Genomic DNA, 19,478 nt, shown 5'->3' with positions numbered 1-19,478 from the left:
TGTGTAAGTTAAACCTTATGCCCTATGTCTAATCTAAAATCTGTCAAAAACGGTACAAAAGACTGATGCTGGGTTTCTTTGGGAAGGCTTATGCGGTGTAGACTTAACATGAATCTAAAAATTGTTCCTAACGCTGTGACTGAAAACACTATGATTTTTATCTTTAGTAACGTTAGTTTCATTTGGCATCAAGAAATCCAGCTCTGATTATCCTCGAATCTTTATAATGTAACATACTCCCTGAGGTTGTGAAGCATGAGCGTAGACTGTATAAAAACAGAGCATAAGTGTGATTGTACTGCCTCATAGAGGAAAACAGCCGCAAAGCAGGAGTCAAATCTGACTACATTTCAGACAAAACAACTAAGGTCTTAGCCAACAATTATAATGACAGAAAAAAAAAAAAAAAATTCAGCATTTAATTTTTTTATTTTCAGTTTAACATTTTGATCTTCTCAAAGCAAAACTAAGCCCCATGTTCTGTACGTACCCTCCTAATCATTTAAAACATTTAAAAAAAAAAATCAGTGCCGAACTGATAGAGGAAGGCAAACTACCTCTTTTTTTTAACTTATACAATTTCTTGTTCAGATTTCAGCATATACCAATGTTCATCAATCTTAATCTCTATACATGTCAATAATAATAACTGCAGTTATTCACTTGAACATTAACATACCAACAATACATTGAAAACACCTTGTATGATGAGTAAAGTCAACATAGGGGGAAATATCCTCAGCCAGACTCAGATTCCTTTAGATGACTGAGTGGTGTACATATAGCCTTGCAGTTTTTCTAATGAGTGTTACATTAATGTTGACCAGGGCAGTTCTATTTTGTACAATTAAGGCATGTGAAACACCCAAGATGATGGCCTAAGATGGACAGAACTCAACAGGGACCAAAATCATTTACATTATTTACAGGACATCCAGTCCCCACCTCACCCACAAGCGAGACAGGAGAATGTACGAGTGTCTTTGTACAGACACATACAAAGTCTCTTCACATGCATGCACACACCTAGTCTGTCTGTGGGTCCCGTTCTATGCTGTCAGGACGAAAGAGAGAGGAAGAGAGAAACAGTGGAGAAAGAGTTGTGGTCTCTTGCTAAATCCAGTTTGACGACATCAGATGATGTGTACTGGTGTGTGTGTGATGGTCCCAGCAGGGAGATCTAGGTTATGTCCATCCTGGAAGAACTGAAAAACAAAAACCAAATTAAACCACAACGCAAGTAAATTTACAATTTTCAATCTCGGTCTGTCGCATCTCACCTGCTTCACTGCAGTTCAGCTGTTTCACAAGCATCCATGAAGTTCATGATGTCAACAATTGCTGTAATACTCTCAATTTTGCATTGTACTGACAGGCAATCATGACAAGTCTGTGTCCTTGAGATTTAGTTCAAGTGTGTGAAGAACCGAGGAGTTTGCTTCAGTTCATCTCCTCTCCAAACATTCATCACATCTAGACTCCTCAACCCGCAGCAGGGAAGGAAGTTTGTGAAATATTATTGATAGACGTGAGAATCTGCAGTTTCTCCGCACAGTAATGTTCTAAAAAGGCATAAAGGTTTTTTTTTTTTTTAAATCAAACATTCAAAATGACCACTTTTTTCACAGAATGATGTAGAAATATCCTTCATTTGATAGTGTTGCTGAGAGCAGTGGGGATTGCAGCTCAAAGGATGCAGAAAACTCCATCCCTTTGGTGTGAGGATGAAATGGATCCGCACATATTCCGTGTCTCACGCTCTATAGCACTAAATGCAGCTGGTTGCCACTCCTTTTCTGACTCCAGAATGGCGTATGAGTTAGTGCTGATATCCACCTCTCCGTGCTTGTTTTCAGTCATTTTCTTTTGTTATTTTTTTTTTTTTACAAAAATATAGTCCAGTCAGAATAGTGAGAAATACGCTTAAAGCAGGTTTTTTTTTTCTCTTCTACAGATCAAGTACCGAAATCTCCTCTCTTCCGATCCTCAGTCTCTTCCTATTCAGAGGATTCAGGTGAATAAACATTTATGATGCAAAACATCATATTTCAATCCCAAAACTCATGTAGAGTCTATCTTAAAAAAAAAAAAAAAAAAAAAAAAAAAAAATTACTGCTACACACTCCTTGGCTCTCAATGGCCCTGTATCAAGAGCACAAGTAACAAGACGGCAGAACAACAGTTCCATCAAGATGTTGGGAGACAAACGGAATCTCTGGGTGCTGTGAGAAAGTTCTGGAAGAGCACTAGCAGCCGGAGACCGTCAGCTTGGTACAGGCCATGTGCATCCCAGAATCTGACCTCTGACAATAGGCATATTCTGAATGCTGAGGGGTGTCCCATTTCACTCCGAGACACTCAAGCCTTGTTGTTAGATGCACTGTAATACATAGTTTGTTTTGGAATACATTCATTCATAATACAACATCCTCAAGAGGCAAAAAAAAAAAAAAAAAAAAAAAAACACATTATTCAAAAAGTACAAGGTAGCAGCCTAGAAAGTGCTCCAACTCAAAGTTCAAATACTTTGTATAGAACAATAAAAAAATAAATCATTCATACTTTTTCAACAGCAACAAAAAAGTAACAACTGACATACAGAATCACAGTGCCCTTGTGACTGTCTCAAAACACCAGCCAACAGAATCCACACACACACACGCTTAATTTCTGGACAGAAGTCAACATTTCACATTGTGGACTGAGAATGAGTGAAAGGGGAACAGTTGTAATGCAAGTAGTTTGTGTACAGAAAATAGAGGAGCTACATTTATTCATCAAACACAAACCCCGATTGCCCTCTTAGAACAAAGCCAAACAGGCCAAACAGCACCTCAGTCATACTTTGAAACACTGGAGGGTAAAAACGCAATGCTTGACTGTCCTTAGAGCCTATGTACAAAAAAAGCGCCAACACAATCTACTTCTGTCCATTCACACACACACACGCTCAATGAAGTACAAAATTGTATTGAACAAAATAAAAGCATGGCATTTGTTTTATACACGTCGGTAAGCAATAAAATTTGTGCAGACTTCATCTCTTACGCTTGCACTGCGCTCACAAAAATCCTCAACCTATCCTAACATTTTTTTTCTTTTCTTTTTTTTTTTTTTTTTTTAAACAAGTGCAAATCTTCAAGTTTTCAAATTCATATTTTTATAGCTTTACCATGAACATAAAATACAACAGTGTTTGTCTTTTAGGGGAGATGCTCAACTTATATCTCCCAAACAACGTTTCTCGACCTCCACGTTTGATACGGCGGAAACCGCTGTTCCTACCTCTCGTATGTATATTCATACAAATATTCTACACATAATATATGCAACAATATATTCACACATTTTTGCATTGTAAAAAAAAAAAAGACAACTCCATTTCAAATATGAAAACATTAAAGTGCAATGGTTTAGGTAAGGTGCTTTACTGAAGGGAGGCAGAAGAGGATCTCCTCTTCACTCCGAACCTCCCAATAACCTCCTTCTGCTCCTCTCACAGTGCAGAGTGAGAGAAAGAGGGAGAAAGAGAGAGGGGGCATAGACAAATATTGCCCGACCCTTCCCTCATTGAGCAGTGCACATTCCTCTGCTGATTTGCTCCAGGTTTAAGGCCTCAGGTAAACTCAAGTAGACGGGCTGGGTCAGTAATCCTCCACCTGCTCCAGCTCACCTCCCCCCAGGAATGAGTAGCCTGCGGAGGTGGGAAACAGGAGAACAGAGGTTGAGAGGTCTGAGGGTTGACTTTCTACAAGAAATTTCCCATCTGGGAATATACTAATGACTAATTCATAAACTTTTCCCCCTTGAAGCAGGGCAGAAAATGCTTTTCAATAAGTACATCAGTAAATAGATCCTCTCTGATAGATGAAGATCTCACTATGACCCAGACAGCGAGAATTTGACAAGGAGCCAGAATGCAGATTAAAACAACAGTAGTTCAAGGGTTATTCTGGGTAATGTATGCATGCTGATGGGTAAAGCTGAATGGAACCCAGCAGGGGTTTGTGAGTGTTTATGCGAGCGTGCACGCTAACCGAGGATACTGGGGTCAGAATGGAGCATCATGCTAGGCTTTTTCTTTGTTTTTCCTCCCTGAGTGTCGTATACGCTGCCGCCCTTACTCATGTGAGCTGCCTGGAACATTGACTGTAAGAAGAAAAACCAGGAAGACTTTGAACAATGGATTTATAGAAAATTGAATCTAAAAAGGGAAATATTATAGCAGGTCTTCCTTAAAAATCCAGTAAAACAGTATGTAATCTACCTGCAGGGGGAAGTTCATGTTTAATCCAGAGACTTCCTTGGACAGCTGTGGAAAGTTTCAGTACATTAAGACTCACCCAGTGTGGAGAATTGAACAAACATTAAAACTAGAAAAATCATCCTTCACAAACCTGCTGCTGTTGTCTCTGGTGGTTCGCTTTCTGTTTGGCACGGCGCTCCAGGAACTGCTTGGCAAACTCTTTGGCTTCAATTGTATCGCCCAGATAAATACGGATAAAGTCATGAACTTCATATGGAGACTCCACCTCCTTCAGATATGCCACAATGGTGGGCACTACCAAGAGAAAAGCAAGAATGTTAAATTTAATCTCCATTTCTTTTGGAGAAGACAGTGGAAAAAGAGGCGAATGGCAGATGTGACAGTTACCGTCCACTGCGGAGGAGTTATTTGCAGAGGTGTTGAGAACATGGAGCATCTGTTCACACCAAGTGGTGAAACCATCCTGAGGTTTCATCCCCTGAAGAAGCTTCAGAAGCCTGTCCTCATCGTCAGTACGTTTACGCCGATTCAGCATGTATTGATCACTGAGAACACAAACGTTTGGGGTGAACATTGTGTGTAAAAACACTGGTTTAAATAGAAATGTCAATTGTGTGAGTGCTAATTTGTCGACCTGAGAGAGGGACTGCTGTGGCTGTTCTTCAGGCCAATGTTGCGATGGCTGGCCTGGTTCTTCATGGCCTCATCCCACATGCCCATAGCAGGGTTGCCACCTCCGACCTTCCCTTCCATGCCAGCTCCTGACCACATCCCAGATGGCCCATCACTCCACTGGCCCATTGTCAAACCCCCATGCTGAACGAGACAATGATATAATGAACTAAAACTACAGCAGCTCATATGAGGAACACTTCTTTAAATCCAAGACTACAAATTATTTGCCAGCCATTCGGATACATTTGAACAATTCACTGCTCAAGATTTTTTTTACCCTTTGCTGCTGCTGAGCTCTCTGCTGCTGCTGTTTGTGAAGTCTCTCTGCATCCAGGTCCAGGAGACCCATGCTCTTTCCGGTAGCTTTGCCCAGAGACAGAGCTCCTGCCTGGCTTCCGCTCCACCCTGTGCCCCCTGGCATGCTTTGCTGCTGCTGGCTCTGCTGCAGAAACTTCATGATCAGTTCCTGCTGCTGACGGCACTGCTGCAAAACACAAACATACAAACGTGTTACACATCATAAACATTTAAGAGTGCAACAGTTGTAGCCCAGTGTGTCCATGCGCTCACCTGTTTTCGTCTATAAAGCTCCTCCTCCTCTCTCCTCTTCTGTTCCTCTTGCTGCCGGCGCTTTTCCTCCCTCCGTTTCCTCTCCTCTTCTTCACGCTTCCTGAGTTCAGCTTCACGCCTCTCCTGCTGGATCTAACACACGGGCAGCACAGGCTCAGTTACCGAAAGAGCAATATGGGTGAAGTTTACACATTCAACATGAAATGTGATCACAGAGAGGAGTGATTAATTTGAGATTAATCCAAAATTAATCCAAGTCCACAGTTTACTTTGGTTTTTAACATATACAAATAGCGCATGGGTACAGTGTGCATTACATAAAATTCTTCACAAGCATAGTACACGTACAGTAACATGCAAATTGGTTTTTCTGACTGCATTTTGTCCACATGGTGTCAACATTGCCATTGCCTGCTGTTTCAAAATACAGATAAGAAGGAATAACAACAAACTTCTGGAGACAGGAATAGATGCCTACGTTGATTAACGCTTGTATTAGTCTGTTAAGAGACATGAGCAACTCTGTTTAAACAGGTACAAAGATATTTTTATCTGTAACTTCTGGAGAGTAATAGCACAGACACTGGACAAGATTCATGCTATGCACAGTTGTACACATTTGCTAAACTTTCACATCAAAAATGATGTAATGCTTTTGGCTTTAGTCACCAATGAGCCCTTGATCAAGACCAGATCAATGTACTCTTAACAGGACAGACAGCTTTACTCTAGCATAAGTTGAAAGCACTTTCAAGATCACGTTACATACTTTCTGCAAATGTTCAAGAGTTGGACCCTGAGTGGAGTTACTCATGGTTAAGTCCCACAGACTGGTCTCACCGCCTACAAAACAGAAAAACCAGTGGTGATACAAAAGCAGTTCATAAAACAAAGTGGCTATTACAAAGCATCAATGCAGCTGGTCGTACCTGACTGCTGAGAGACTGAGGTAGGCATGTCCCACATGGGCCCGGTGTCTGGCACTGACATGGACCTGTTCATCGCAGGCATCATCCCAGTCTCCCCACACCTGAGACCCAAACACATTACTCACAAACCCAAAACACAAGTATATACCTGGTCAGCTGATGCATTTATTGCTAGTCTGTGATACCTGTTCATTTGCTGAAATCTCATCTGAAGTTGTTGGTACAGGGCTGCAGTGGCAGCTTGCTCTAATTGTTTCTTCAGTTGCTCCTGGTCCATGTTCCCCTAAAGTAACAGAAAAACAGACCAATAAGTTGTATCTCTATCCAACTAGAATACTTTATTGTGTAGACGTTTTAGAATGGGAGAGAAAAGAACCGTCAGGAAATGTAAAATGGGAGGATATGAGATCCGGAAAAGCCTTAAAAGGGAATCGAATTTGGGTCATCTGTAACATGACCTCAATTATGTCAGAGCACTGCCCTAAAAGGTTAAAGCTCTTGACACCCACTTGAATATTTTACAAAAGCAACAAGCAACTCAAGGCTGTGCTTGATTTTACCATGGTTAAGGATTTAAGAACATGGTGTTATCGTTACAAAAAAGCCCTGAGTAGATTATTATTAATACATGGCACAAAGCATCATTATATTTCACAGTGTTCCTCACCAGCAGTGGAGGAGGGGAGGGGCCGGGAGAGAAAGGCACACGCCCCCACATCTTGATGACTTCACCCAGGGGCTGAAATCCCTCATCACAACCACGTTTGACCAGCAGGTTCATGGTAAAATAACCCGCCTGAAACCACTCACACATCTCCACTGTAGTGAATGGACCTGAAAGAGAGACAACCAATGCAGTCCACCATTTAATTCTGTAATGAACACATACAAACCCTCCAAGATTGACGTGGTAGTAAGAATCACCTTGAACCTCCCCTTGAGGGTCTTTGTAGAACCACTTCATTGCAGATTCATGGGACAGGGGCAGAGCACTGGCGGAGCGCGGGAGAGTGTGTGAGGTGGAGTGAGAGTGTTTGTGCATATTCGGGTGTGTGTGAGTGTGTGCCGCAGTGATGTGGCTCTCCTGAAGAGCTTGAGTGAAACACTCCTCTTCAAGAGACGTGTCTTGCAGGGATGCCACCATCTTCTCAGCCTCCTTTAAAAGACAGATCATTTTACTTGGACCTTCTATCGTAAGAGCAAAAAAAAAAAAAAAAAAAGCAAGCATGCTGACCTGCTGAAGGTGCTTCATGCCATCTTCCTCCTCGGTGTCTCCCCCTACTGTTGGAAGCTCAGTACCAGTGGTTGAGGGAGGAGAGGAGCTCTGCATCTGCATTGTGGTGCCACCTGCTGGAGCTGCATCTATGAGAACAAACTCAAGTCTTGGTCCACAGCATTTTGCATTGCATGTTCTTGGAACAAAAAGTGAAAATGCACAAGAAGAGAGACAGCAAGAGAGAGAGAACCTTCAGATGGTTCGGGTGCAGGTTTTAATGGAGGAGCAACTATGGGTTTGGGAGTCTTTTCCTCTGCAACAGGGTGCACAGGGGCAGGAGCAGACACAGCATGAGGAGATGATGACTTTCTTTCTCCATCACACACAGCTATTGTTTCACATGTGTCCGCTGAAATAAAAAAGAGGCGAGTTTAGAAAACAGCAAAAAAAAAAAAAAAAAAAGGTGAGGAAATACATCATCTTGAGAAATGGAGGACGCTAAACGATTAATGTGCATTTAAAGTAATCTTGGTCGGAACAGGTTACATGATGAAGAACAAAGGGCAACAGTCACTTCCTACTGAACATACCGAATACAACATCAAATAAGGCTTTTCTTACATTTATCAGCAGGGATGTCCTTCTTCTCTTGACCACCCTCCTCTTCCTCCTCCAGAGCTTCAAATTCCAGTTCCTGGTCTTCAGGGATTGCATCTCTGGAGCTTTTCTAAAGGGTCACACAAACCTGATTTAATCCATCTCTTTACTTACTTAACAGGAAGTTACTTAACAGTCGTGCAAGAATGCATCTGAAATTTATTTAAAGAAAAGCATTGTAAGACAAGCAAACCTTAATGCACATGAAGGCTCCAGAAGAATCAAAGGTTCCCATCTCCCCTTCTTCTTCATCGGTGCACCACTCAGGCAGGCCATCTCGCTCTTCCTCTCCTCCCTCACTTCCAGTCCTTCTACGTCCACCTTCTCCATCTCGGAAGTCAAAGTCAAACTTCCTACGACGGCCATCCCCACTGCAGTTATCCCGCCAACCTGCTGAACGAGGACCCCCATCTAGATGAGATTAAAGACAAGTTTTAATAAATGTAAAATAAAGAAATAAAAATAAAATAATAATAATAATAATAAAAGTGAATGTACCTTCCCGACGGCCTCCAGCAATCCTCCAGCTTCCCCCAGGTTCTGCCCCATCTTCGTCCTCCTGCTCCTCTCTGAGCGTACGCCAGTTTTCGCTGTCTGAGCGCGTGTAGTCCTTCCTTCCCCCTGCTCCTCCCTCCTCAAAACCACCACGCCCACCATCACGCCTCAAGGGCTTTTCAAAGCGCCGCTCACCTCTGAAATAGCAAATCCTAGAGTGACTGTTCATTCTGCACCAATGTCTTGACAGATTAAGTTATACAAATGCATGGTATAAACATATTGATATTCAGACAAATATGTACATTGTATATAAAACTTTATGATGTATAAATCCACCTGTCATCCCAACTTTGACTGCGGTGCATCTCTCGTCCTCGGCCAAAACCGACCTCTTCATCCACACTTCTTTGGTAGAATCCACCCTCTCCTCTGCCTCTCCCTGCACACAAACAAAAAATTATTAAAACATTTTATAAAAAAAAAAAGAAAGAAAAGAAAACAATTTATAAAATTCCATTAACACTATCAAATGAATATGTATTGTATAATATACTAAATTGGGATTAGATTAAATGCGACCTAGACATTTCTTGAGAAATCAGGATTTGTAATTATTTACAAATATAAGATGAAGAAACACAGGTCTCTTGAAGGATGATCTTCATCGTAGTCAATAACACACACACACACAAATTAATTTATTTTACACCCATGTCCATACAGAAATTATGTATTAAAGCAAGCTTGTAATTTCTGCACTAGCAATCAACAAACGGAATTGGAAAAACGAATGCCATTTTCAAACAGGGTTTTTCCAAACACTCGCCACATCTGCCAAACAATCCCAAACAGAGTGCTGCAATGTTGACATACTTTTGAAGGCCAAAACCCAGAATTTTAGCACTTCTGGTTCCATTGCTCTAATGTCTATGGGGTTTTTGGTTAAATGCCTGAAATAAGGTCTGTGGTCAATACAAGCTCCAGACACTTTCAGTTTACTCTATGACTTAAAATACATCAATAATAACCATGCAAATTGTTTTTAAGCTTTTGCTAACAAGTGACTAAATGTCGCTCCAAAAGCAGTCTTCATGCTGAACAGGAAGACCCATCTACTTATTAGTTCTCTTTTACATCCTTGCTTTGTTTATAATCACTACTTCTGGTGACTCTATTTAGGCTTCAAATTTCATAATCATTCTGTTAATTTGTGAAGATTAACATGATGAAAAAAACATGTAAGTATCATCAACTTTTGTTGGTCACAGAGCTTATTTTCTGCAATAATCCCAAAGGTGGTGGAAAAATCCTATTGGGATTTTGTGGAGGGTGCCAGTATGAACCTCCAGGTTGGCCTAGAAAAATGTGTCATCAGCACTAATTCACACCATTGTTCACAACCCACCTCGACCACCTCGAGTGCTTCCACGCCCTCTTGCTACACCTGCTGGTACAGCTCCACCTCCTTTACCCATAAGCCTTAGTACAGCCACACTGTTCACAGACATGGAGAAGTTTCTCTGAAAGGTGAGAGAAATAAAAATCAGTTATACACATACGACAATCAATATTACTTATAATATCCAAAAATTTGCCCCATGACTACAATATGCATCACTCACCTGCTCCTCCTCAGTCAGGGGCACCAAGGCCAATGGCTGCTGAGGCTCTTCCTGCAGGATAGAAGCGAACTCCTTATCCTGCATGTCCTCAGGGATCTGAACACGCAAACAAAATCTCGATTAGGTATGTAATCGACAAACAATTATTGACTCTTATATTAACACTTGAACTACTATAATGAAAAGACCCTTGACTTATATAGGTGGCCTGTTCAGTAGGGCTGTGTAATGGCAAGAATTTGGCGATACAATACGTATCACGATACAGGGGTTGCGATACGATATGTTGAGATACTGTAAGCAAGGCGATATATTGGGATATTTCTTATTTTAGGAATAGGATATATTTTTATGAAAGCGGTCATTAAAAACACACCACCATATGCAAACCTTAGCACAAAATCAATAGGCCTAAATAAATAAAAATTATGTAACCAGAACACAGTGGGATCTGCATTTGCAATAATCAGTCCCTGTAACATTCAGTGTTAGTGAACCACTTTTTGTGCATTATGTAAAGGGGGGAAAATGAAGTGCTTGCAGGATTCTTTACATAAATGTATAATATACATAAAATCTATTTTATAAAAATAAAAAAAAAAGACCATGTATATTTTTAGACCCTGCTTCACAGTTTAGGTTTACAATTGTAACATACGATATCGTAACATTTTGATCTGAACAAAAAATAACATCTGCTTAATATCAATGAAAAATAAAGTGGTTGCAGGATTCCTAAAGAAAACAAAACCATTGTAAAACAATAAAATAAATAAAGATGTTAAACATTCTCAGAACCTTTCAACTTGGATTTCACAGGTTTTTCAGGTTGTATTTATATATACATGGGCAATACATAAAATACGTGGAATCACCACCCAACTGCACAAAACGCCCGCAACACGAGAGAAAGCTGCAGCCGCCGGCGCCACGGTCCCATGGTGGACGTTACCACAAAAGCCCAAATGATGACACACTTTAGCTTTGTACACAGACAGCGAACTATATTAACGCTAACATTAGTGGCGTGCCCTAATTTTAGCATTTCCTGTCACTGTTTAAGTTCAGAGATGAAGACCGCTATTTAGCGTTCGGGACATGAACTCAAAACGAAACAACAGCCATGAATCTTGTATGATTTTTTTTATTTTAATATCGATATTCCGTTTTTTGAGAATCGATACAGTATCGCCAAACAAAATATCACGATACTCACGTGTATCGATATTTTCTTACACCCCTACTGTTCGGTTTCATTTATTTTACTTTTATTGCAGGAGCCATGAGTCACCTCACCTGGTTATCTTTGACATAAAGTGCTAACATCTCCTCGCGGCCATAGCGGTAGTCGGCCAACTTGGACTTTGGCATTGCAGGGGAAGGGGGAGGGGACGTCACACTCCCACCTCTGGATAGTGCACGGAGCCTGAAGAAAACAGACAACATCGTAATTATTTCCATCACCCATGTAAAAACAATGAATCATTCTGGATTCAAGATTGTGTATATGCAGAAAATGACAGGAGAGATCGATCTTTTATTTATAAAAAAAAAAAAAAAAAAAAAAAAAAAAATTCACACAAAGGGGAAACATCTGTTTCCTCCTGTTGACATGTATAGGGAAGTAGGACAGAAAGGGAAAAAAATCAGCCACAGTGAATGTGGCAGTTCATAAATTTACTGCACACTATATATTTCTCACAAAGGATACCAATAAGGGGAAAAGTCAGATTATCCAAAACACACTGTAAATGTTTATAAGTGCAGTTATTTTTTGGCATGTGCCAAACACAAGTAAAATATGTTTTTGGCAAGTAAATAGACCAAAATTATTGGCCAGAGGGATGGTAACTAAAACAGCTTCTCTGGCTTTAATTTTCCATCAGAAAATTAAAATGATTTTTTTTGGGGAACTTTTTGAATTTTGGATGATAGCTCCACATTTCCTGACCATAAATGCACACTTGCACGAAAGAGCATGCTAATTTAAAGTCATACTATCTGAAAAACATATACTACCATTCTGGACCGAAGTTAAGAGTCTCAGCAGTCATATTCTATATGTCCAGAGGGCTCAGGGTTTCTGTTAACCAAAGGAAAAATGTAATTAAAAATAAAGCAGAGGTTTTTAAATCTTATTTATCATAATCAGAAACACACCAAAATGTGAGATTGAAATGATATAACAAGCATGTCTTAGTGATGGGGAAGTGCGTACCTTGTCCACAGAACAGGACTGTAAAGGACCAGTATGAACGGGGGACGGGAATGAGGTGGTTCTGTCGGGACCGGTACAGGGGTTCTGTGTGCTGAGGTGGAGCTGGTAATTCTAAACTCTTTATGAATATTATAATAGCTGCCAGTTTCAGAGAGATAACGGCTGATGGATATCTAGCCAGATAGAAGAGCTCCAAAAGACGGCACGCCACCCTAATGTGCCAGTAACTTCAGATCTTTTAAAAAAAAGATTAGCAATTTGAAAACACTTTAGAGAGACAGAGGAAACAAAAATACTCTATGATTAAGAATTTGTGGCAGCATAAATAACAGCAACTGCTGTTTGAAGAAAAAAAACAATAACTTCAGGGCAGTTTGTAATGCCGTAACTATTGCTGGTTAACTTCTCTCAGTTCTTGATCTCTTTTACTTATATTAAAAAAATTGTGTGAATTATTGTTTCATAGCCAAGCATTCATCTCCCAACTCCTAACACCTGCAGAAAAAAAATAAAAACAAAAAACACTGATTGCTTTCTGTGCAAAACAAATGCATGCACATTACATGCATCCATAAGACAGAATATAGTCATATTTGAATCATCAAATTAACTTTTGGGTAGTTTACATTAAACAACATTGTTTGTTTTCATACAGTTTGTTCAGCCTCATGTTAATGGAGAGGCTGGATGGAATATTTTTACATTTAAAAACTATTTTATCTCAGGCAGCGTTTTTTAAAGCATTATTTATCAACCATTACATTTACCTTTAGTCATTAAGCAGACACTTTTATCCAAAGCGACTTACAAATGAGGACTATGGAAGCAATCAAAATCAACAAAAGACCAATGATATGCTATAACAAGTCTCAGCTAGCTTAAGGCAATACACATAACAAGAATTTATTTTGAATAACAGTACTTATTAATATTTTAAATGAGCTTTTTTTTTTATATAATTCTGTTTATCTTTATTTTTAATTTCCGTTTTAGTAATTTTAGTATTTACATTGTGTGTTAGTTGTAAATTGAGGCAACATTTTTCATTCACTTAATTTAAGTTTAAATACACACACAGCACATTTAGCTTTAGTTAACAATAGCAACACTACTCACAGGACTATTGAAGTAACAACATTTCGCACACATACTGGTCTATCATTTAAATGTCTTAATAACAGATTCAACAACTCAAGTATACAACTTCTATGCACCAAAACAGTAGTTTTAGTTATATTGCATTTACATAATTGACTACTCTGTGTTAAAAAACATCAAACAAATCCTTTTAGACACGTAACACTCGGTAATAGTTGCTGGTGGGATTAAATGGGTTAAGTAACATTTTGCAAAAGCCAAAAAGGGACTAAATAAAACACATCCAAAACGCTTGTGTGAGAACTTTCCAAACTACACTCATAACTCCACAAGCAACAGTACAACTCAACGCGAGTAACACTCACCGCGCTGTTATGCAACACAAACAAGCAACACGCCTGAAACTGAGAGGCGTTTTCTAATGAAGGTTAAGAAGTAATAGAAAACACACAAAACAAAACAAGTCTGAGACGTTTTAAGGGGACCAAGAGCAGGAAACGCAGCAGTCACGTCTGAAATCTGCTCGCGCTGCGCCCTCGCGCCTCGCTGCAGGCCTTCACTGCTCCACAACGAGCCCTTCAGCCATCTGACACAGTGCGATGAACTCCAACCACATATGTGTGCGATTACAACTACACTGTGATTACCAACCAATGCACAAAGCAGACTTCCCATGAAAAAGGTGAAAATGATTCAGCACGCACCTCTTCTGCGAGCCTGCTGGCCAGCTAGGCTAAACTAGCCATCCACTGTTTTCTCCAGAGTTGGATCTTCTTTAAACAACTCACTAATTTTGCACAAACGTGCTCCGCGGGAACCGATGGTTTGAACTACTGGTATGTCTCTGTTCTCAACACTCGTCTCGTGTGAGTTCGATGCTGGATTCTTTATATATTTTTCCCTGTATCTGCAACGGTCGCAATGAGTTTTTTTTTCTGTCTCGCTCGGTCGTCTTGTTGTTTGTGTTTTACAAAAATGGCTGTTGGACATCAACCACATGAGAAATTCATCCAATGAACCGCGAAGTTCTTCTTCTTCTTTTTGTTGACGCCGGCTCGAAAACTAAAATAGCGCGTTACCGCCATCTACTGCTAACATGCGCCAGAATCACTGCGCCTCGAACAACAGTCAAACTCGAACGATATTCTTTACTTTTAACAATAATAAAAAAAAATAATAATGATAATAATAATAATAATAATAATAATAATAATTATTATTATTATTATTATTATTATAATTATTATTATTGTATTTATTATCATTAATAGGCTACTGTTATGTCTTTATATACTATTATTACACACACACACACACACACACACACACACACACACACACACACACACACATAAGCAAAAACAATGGGGCTACAATAAAGAATGAATGAATGAATGAATGAGAATTACAATTTAATAATGCATATTACAGTTTATTTTGAAAAGAAGCGATGCAAATAATTTTCAAAAAATAACTGTTTTTAAAGCTTTTTATTGGATTTTTTTGAAGTAATGATAATAAATGAAAATCTGAAGATTAAATTCAATACATTTATTTTTAATATTGAAGTTTTTTTCTTTTCTTTCTTCATTAATGCTTTAAAACAAAAACATTAAAATAAAAAAAAAATATATAATATAATGAAAAAAAAGAATAATTATTTTTATAAATTTAAAAAAATCCTTATTTTTTAAATTTAATTTAATATATCACTAAGTTGCAGGACCGTCATTTATAGACAAATCCGGCGAAACACGGAAGTAAAGCAGCGCCGCCATTACTGCATGCCTTGCTGCTAAGGAAGTAGCAGAAGTAGCGTTAGTCGCCGTAGGCGGCTGTAGCAGATTATAGCTGTACGAAAAAGTTATTTTTATTTTAGTTTTTTTAGTACGTATGGCTGTCCAGTGATGCCGAGAAGAGTGTGTTGTGTGGTTGGCTGTTTTAACAACAGCACAAAACTACAGGCATGGAATAAAACCCGTTTGTGAAATCCACGAACCTTTGTTGCACATTGACTGCCCATGTTCACGGCCATACGGATTACACAGAGTTCTTTACTATTAGCTAGAGATGATCAGTTCACGTGCCGCTAGGGATCTGTCGCGTCACGTTTACAAGCACCAAAACGGTATTCATTTTTTGAATTTCATAATAAAATTGACAGAATCTGAGAGCTGAGATTGTCGGTCTCCGTGTCCACTTTGCTTCGCAATTTTTCTGTGCGTGAGAAAATGGATGTGTGGCGTGAGAGCGTGTGAAAAGCGTCAATTGCGTGTCTCACATTTTATTGCATTTGTATTAGTTTGAAGAGTAAAAAAAATCTGTGGGTCTTAACGCAATTACAATCGGCAAGTCGGTCGGACAAAAAGGGGAAAAAAATAATTAATTGGGTCAGTCCCTAAATTGACAGGGTCGGTCAGTTATGGCAAACAAGAATATTTTTAAGGATGGCCTAATAGTTATTTGAAACTTGTGAAGCTTGTGAACATATTAACAACACAGCTAGTAATGACAGCGTTCAGTTTTATTGTTGTCATCAATTAATAAACTTCTTAATTACAATACATTACATATTTATACATTATTACATTATGTTGTCAATAAATTACCTTTATCAGTAAGTTTTGGCCACTGCCTGACATCATCTACCCAATTTTCCCTTTCACCAGACATTTTCTTTAATGAGCAGGATCCGCTTTCATTGAAATGTCATTAGAGGGCACCGGCAAGTGTCACACCGTCACACTTCGCAGGCACGCAGTAATGGCGGCAGGCAAGATGGCGGCGCCCATAGAGTTTGCGGCGGATTTGTGTATATGCACTCAGTTGCAGGACCGTCAGGTGTGTCAGGTGAGCAGCGAGCAGTTATTTGACTATCACTGCAGTATGGAAAATGAGCACCCCGGGGACACTTTGTTAGGATTATTCAAAGGAGATTTTGAAGAGGAGCTGTTTCATTTCAATCTAATGGATCACCGGACTGTTTTGCTGGTGTTTCTCTGCTTTCTGCTCGTCTCTGTGCGCTCAGAAGTGCAGAAAGATTTCTCTCCCGAATGCCGTGAGTTTATGTATATGGGAACTCCCCCACGGGGTCTGGAGAACCACTCTCTTAAAAAGATCTGCCAGCGTTATAACGGCAAGCCTCGGTACGTTACTCTGTATGATGTGGTGGATCACATCCCGGTGTATTCTGCGTACACTTTCAAACGCTCCGACGGCTTCAAGAAGGTTGACGTTCCTTGGATGTTCGAGCCCCAGGTAACCGGCGAGTTCTCGTTTTTCGCTCATAATGAGTAAAGCTTTAATAACTGCAAGTATCAATAACTTAGCCTATCTGGTCTCCCAGTTTGGTTGGTTAGCTGGTTTTAAACCTTAAAATGCTTTGGTCAGACTTGGAAACCAACTGCGAAATACTAAACCAGATGAACACCATCTGAGAGACCAGTTTAAACCAGCTAAGACCAGCAAACCATCTTAGGCTGGTTTAAGCAGGGTAAGCTGATTTGCTGGTCTTATAGTCAGTTTAAGAACATGAAAAGTGCAAAAAAATAATAAAAATAATAAAATACACCTTTACAACAAAATACATCAAAATATCTTAGACTGATTGTATATATTTCCATATGGTGCATATTTTATTAAAAATAGGCTACCTTAAGATCTTCGCGTTTTTTTAACATAAATATTCTGTACTCATTCAGCTCTCCACGGCGTCAGACTCTGGTGAGATGCAGCCATTTCCTCCCAGTGATGTCCACGACAGTTTTTCAGACGCCCAGGCCGTCTTGGAAGACTACTCAAACATGGTTGATTTCGAACGAGGCCATTTGAACCCCGACGAGCACCAGGCTCACCCCGATGACAAGGCAGCCACGTACACCCTCACCAATGTGGTCCCACAGATCCGCGAGTTCAACGTGGGCCACTGGAAACAACACGAGCACATCATCCGCCGTCGACTCAATAACTACTGCCGCGGCATGGCATACATAGTCACGGGGGTCACCACATCTGGTAGGATGATCCGTAAATACAACATCAATCGAGTGGCCGTTCCTACCTACCTGTGGTCGGCCTACTGCTGCATCGATTACGATCACAATGCCCCCTTTGATGAGCGATCCAGATTCCCGGCCTTTGCAGCCTATGGGCTCAACGAGAAAGAAGGAGCGGAGGTCATAGAGATGTCTGTGCAGCAACTGGAAATTTTTTTGAAGAAGAACACCTTTGTGGACAAAAGGTTTCAGATTTTCTTTGGGAACTGTGAGCCTAATGATGCCATAATGAAAGTCCAGGCTTAGGTGTCTTCATCTTGCTTCTCTTAACCTAAATTCATAAACACATTTTCAAACATCATTCAACTGTTAGAATTGTGTTCTGTAGAATGAATATTCTGCCATATGCTCTTAAATAAAAGGTTCCAATTAGATTTTACAACTTAATGAGACAGAAAAAGACTTTCTTCTAGATTCCACTGAATTCATTCTTTAGTTCTTTAGAAATCTATTTTTTCATCTACACTACTGCTCAAACGTTTGGTGTCAGTAAGATTTTTGATATAAGTCTCTTACTGTTTAGCAAGGCTGTATTATTTGATGAAAGATACAGTAAAATTGTGAAATATTAATAACATTTTAAATAACTGTTTTCAATTTTAATATATTTGAAAAGTGTGAGGGCAAAGCTTAATTTCCATCAGTTGTCTGAAGTGTCACATAATCCTTTAAAAAACATTCTAATATTTGTAATTTTTGGAAACCATTATCCATTTTTTTTAGGATTCAAAAGAAAAGCATTATGGAAATCTTTTCTTTTGTAACATTATAAATGACTTTTCTGTCACTTTTGATCAATTTAATGCACCCCTTGCTGAATAAAATAATTGTATTCTAAATACATACATATATACATACATAAAGCACCCCTTTGATTGGTAAGGTATGTGATTTAAAGAACCTGCAGTTTGAAAAACTACAAAAAACACTGCATAACCTTCATTTTTAAGGGTGTACTGAATAAGATTTTGAGCATTAGACCCTGAAGAATTTTCCCTAAGATGCATTTTACTTAATTGTGTATGATTGCGGGCAAAAGCTAAAATAATTGGATATAACAATGTTAACTTATTTGGATATAACACTGTTCTCTCTCTCTCGTTTTGTTTTTGTTTGTTTCATTTGAAGGGTGAAAATCTGTATCCATTTCCTTTAGCCTTTACTGGTAGAATTAAGATCCAATTTCAGTTTCAGAAATATTTTATATCGTCTAATTAAGAATATTTGTCCATGAGAGGACTGAAAAGAATGATGAAATGAGAGAGATTTAATGACAATAATCATCTGGGGCCTTAGGGTTTTTATTAGGTCCATTAACTTCTTTATAAGACTGCAACAGCTAAATCTTTTTGTCACTTTGTAAGCTTTACTGCAATTTATCTGAATATTGTAACTCTTCTAAAATAAAAATTTACCATTTAATCTTCTCTGTTTGCCTACATTCTGTCAATTAACAATATAAAAACATGAAGACTCAATAACATAAAAGCTCTAGTTGTTCTGGATATTTTCTCGATTGTTAAAATAATATAATAAACAAAGCTGGCATTAAACTCATATTGTTTGATCAATTTAATATGTACACTGTCTACCGATTCTTTTCAAAGGAAAAAGTTGCTTTTGTGTGTGCATGCAAGATTAACAATGGTATGAATATGAGATAGCTCATGTAA

General features: G+C 39.1%; 2 protein-coding genes across 2 annotated transcripts; one reads left to right on the top strand and one right to left on the bottom strand.

The window, feature by feature from the left end:
- Nucleotides 1–516: 516 nt before the first annotated feature.
- Nucleotides 517–14,772, bottom strand: LOC109097939 (GRB10-interacting GYF protein 1-like). The gene is made up of 26 exons (XM_042732472.1): nucleotides 14,455–14,772; nucleotides 12,653–13,147; nucleotides 12,454–12,517; nucleotides 11,731–11,860; nucleotides 10,435–10,530; nucleotides 10,218–10,332; nucleotides 9,149–9,251; nucleotides 8,813–9,006; nucleotides 8,508–8,725; nucleotides 8,279–8,384; nucleotides 7,908–8,066; nucleotides 7,676–7,803; nucleotides 7,366–7,597; nucleotides 7,109–7,275; nucleotides 6,627–6,724; nucleotides 6,442–6,542; nucleotides 6,282–6,355; nucleotides 5,513–5,644; nucleotides 5,220–5,426; nucleotides 4,902–5,083; nucleotides 4,655–4,812; nucleotides 4,398–4,561; nucleotides 4,268–4,312; nucleotides 4,038–4,149; nucleotides 1,281–3,694; nucleotides 517–1,205 (listed from the first exon to the last, which is right to left on the bottom strand). Exons 3-25 carry the CDS (start codon nucleotides 12,486–12,488, stop codon nucleotides 3,645–3,647), a joined length of 3,006 nt encoding a protein of 1,001 aa, XP_042588406.1. The 5' UTR covers nucleotides 12,489–12,517; nucleotides 12,653–13,147; nucleotides 14,455–14,772; the 3' UTR covers nucleotides 517–1,205; nucleotides 1,281–3,644.
- A 1,751-nt stretch (nucleotides 14,773–16,523) lies between these two features.
- LOC109097943 (endonuclease domain-containing 1 protein-like) lies at nucleotides 16,524–19,227 on the top strand. Its single transcript, XM_042732471.1, has 2 exons — nucleotides 16,524–17,008; nucleotides 17,452–19,227. Exons 1-2 carry the CDS (start codon nucleotides 16,529–16,531, stop codon nucleotides 18,049–18,051), a joined length of 1,080 nt encoding a protein of 359 aa, XP_042588405.1. The 5' UTR covers nucleotides 16,524–16,528; the 3' UTR covers nucleotides 18,052–19,227.
- The last annotated feature ends 251 nt before the right edge of the window (nucleotides 19,228–19,478 follow it).

Source organism: Cyprinus carpio, chromosome B10 (assembly GCF_018340385.1).
Source record: "Cyprinus carpio isolate SPL01 chromosome B10, ASM1834038v1, whole genome shotgun sequence".
NCBI classification, from domain to species: domain Eukaryota; kingdom Metazoa; phylum Chordata; class Actinopteri; order Cypriniformes; family Cyprinidae; genus Cyprinus; species Cyprinus carpio.
This window is presented reverse-complemented; position numbering and strand designations above follow the sequence as displayed.

What these genes read in the sequence shown, in the direction of transcription:
- LOC109097939 (XM_042732472.1), bottom strand. Translation starts at nt 12,488, where the DNA reads ATGACTGCTGAGACTCTTAACTTCGGTCCAGAATG. An exon ending in AAGCACTCGAGGTGGTCGAG is followed by an intron (nt 9,252 to 10,217) that starts GTGGGTTGTGAA and finishes GTTTGTGTGCAG; the next exon opens with GGAGAGGCAGAGGAGAGGGT. An exon ending in CTCAGTCTCTCAGCAGTCAG is followed by an intron (nt 6,356 to 6,441) that starts GTACGACCAGCT and finishes TCTGTTTTGTAG; the next exon opens with GCGGTGAGACCAGTCTGTGG.
- LOC109097943 (XM_042732471.1), top strand. Translation starts at nt 16,529, where the DNA reads ATGGCGGCGCCCATAGAGTTTGCGGCGGATTTGTGTATATGCACTCAG. An exon ending in CTTGGATGTTCGAGCCCCAG is followed by an intron (nt 17,009 to 17,451) that starts GTAACCGGCGAG and finishes GTACTCATTCAG; the next exon opens with CTCTCCACGGCGTCAGACTC.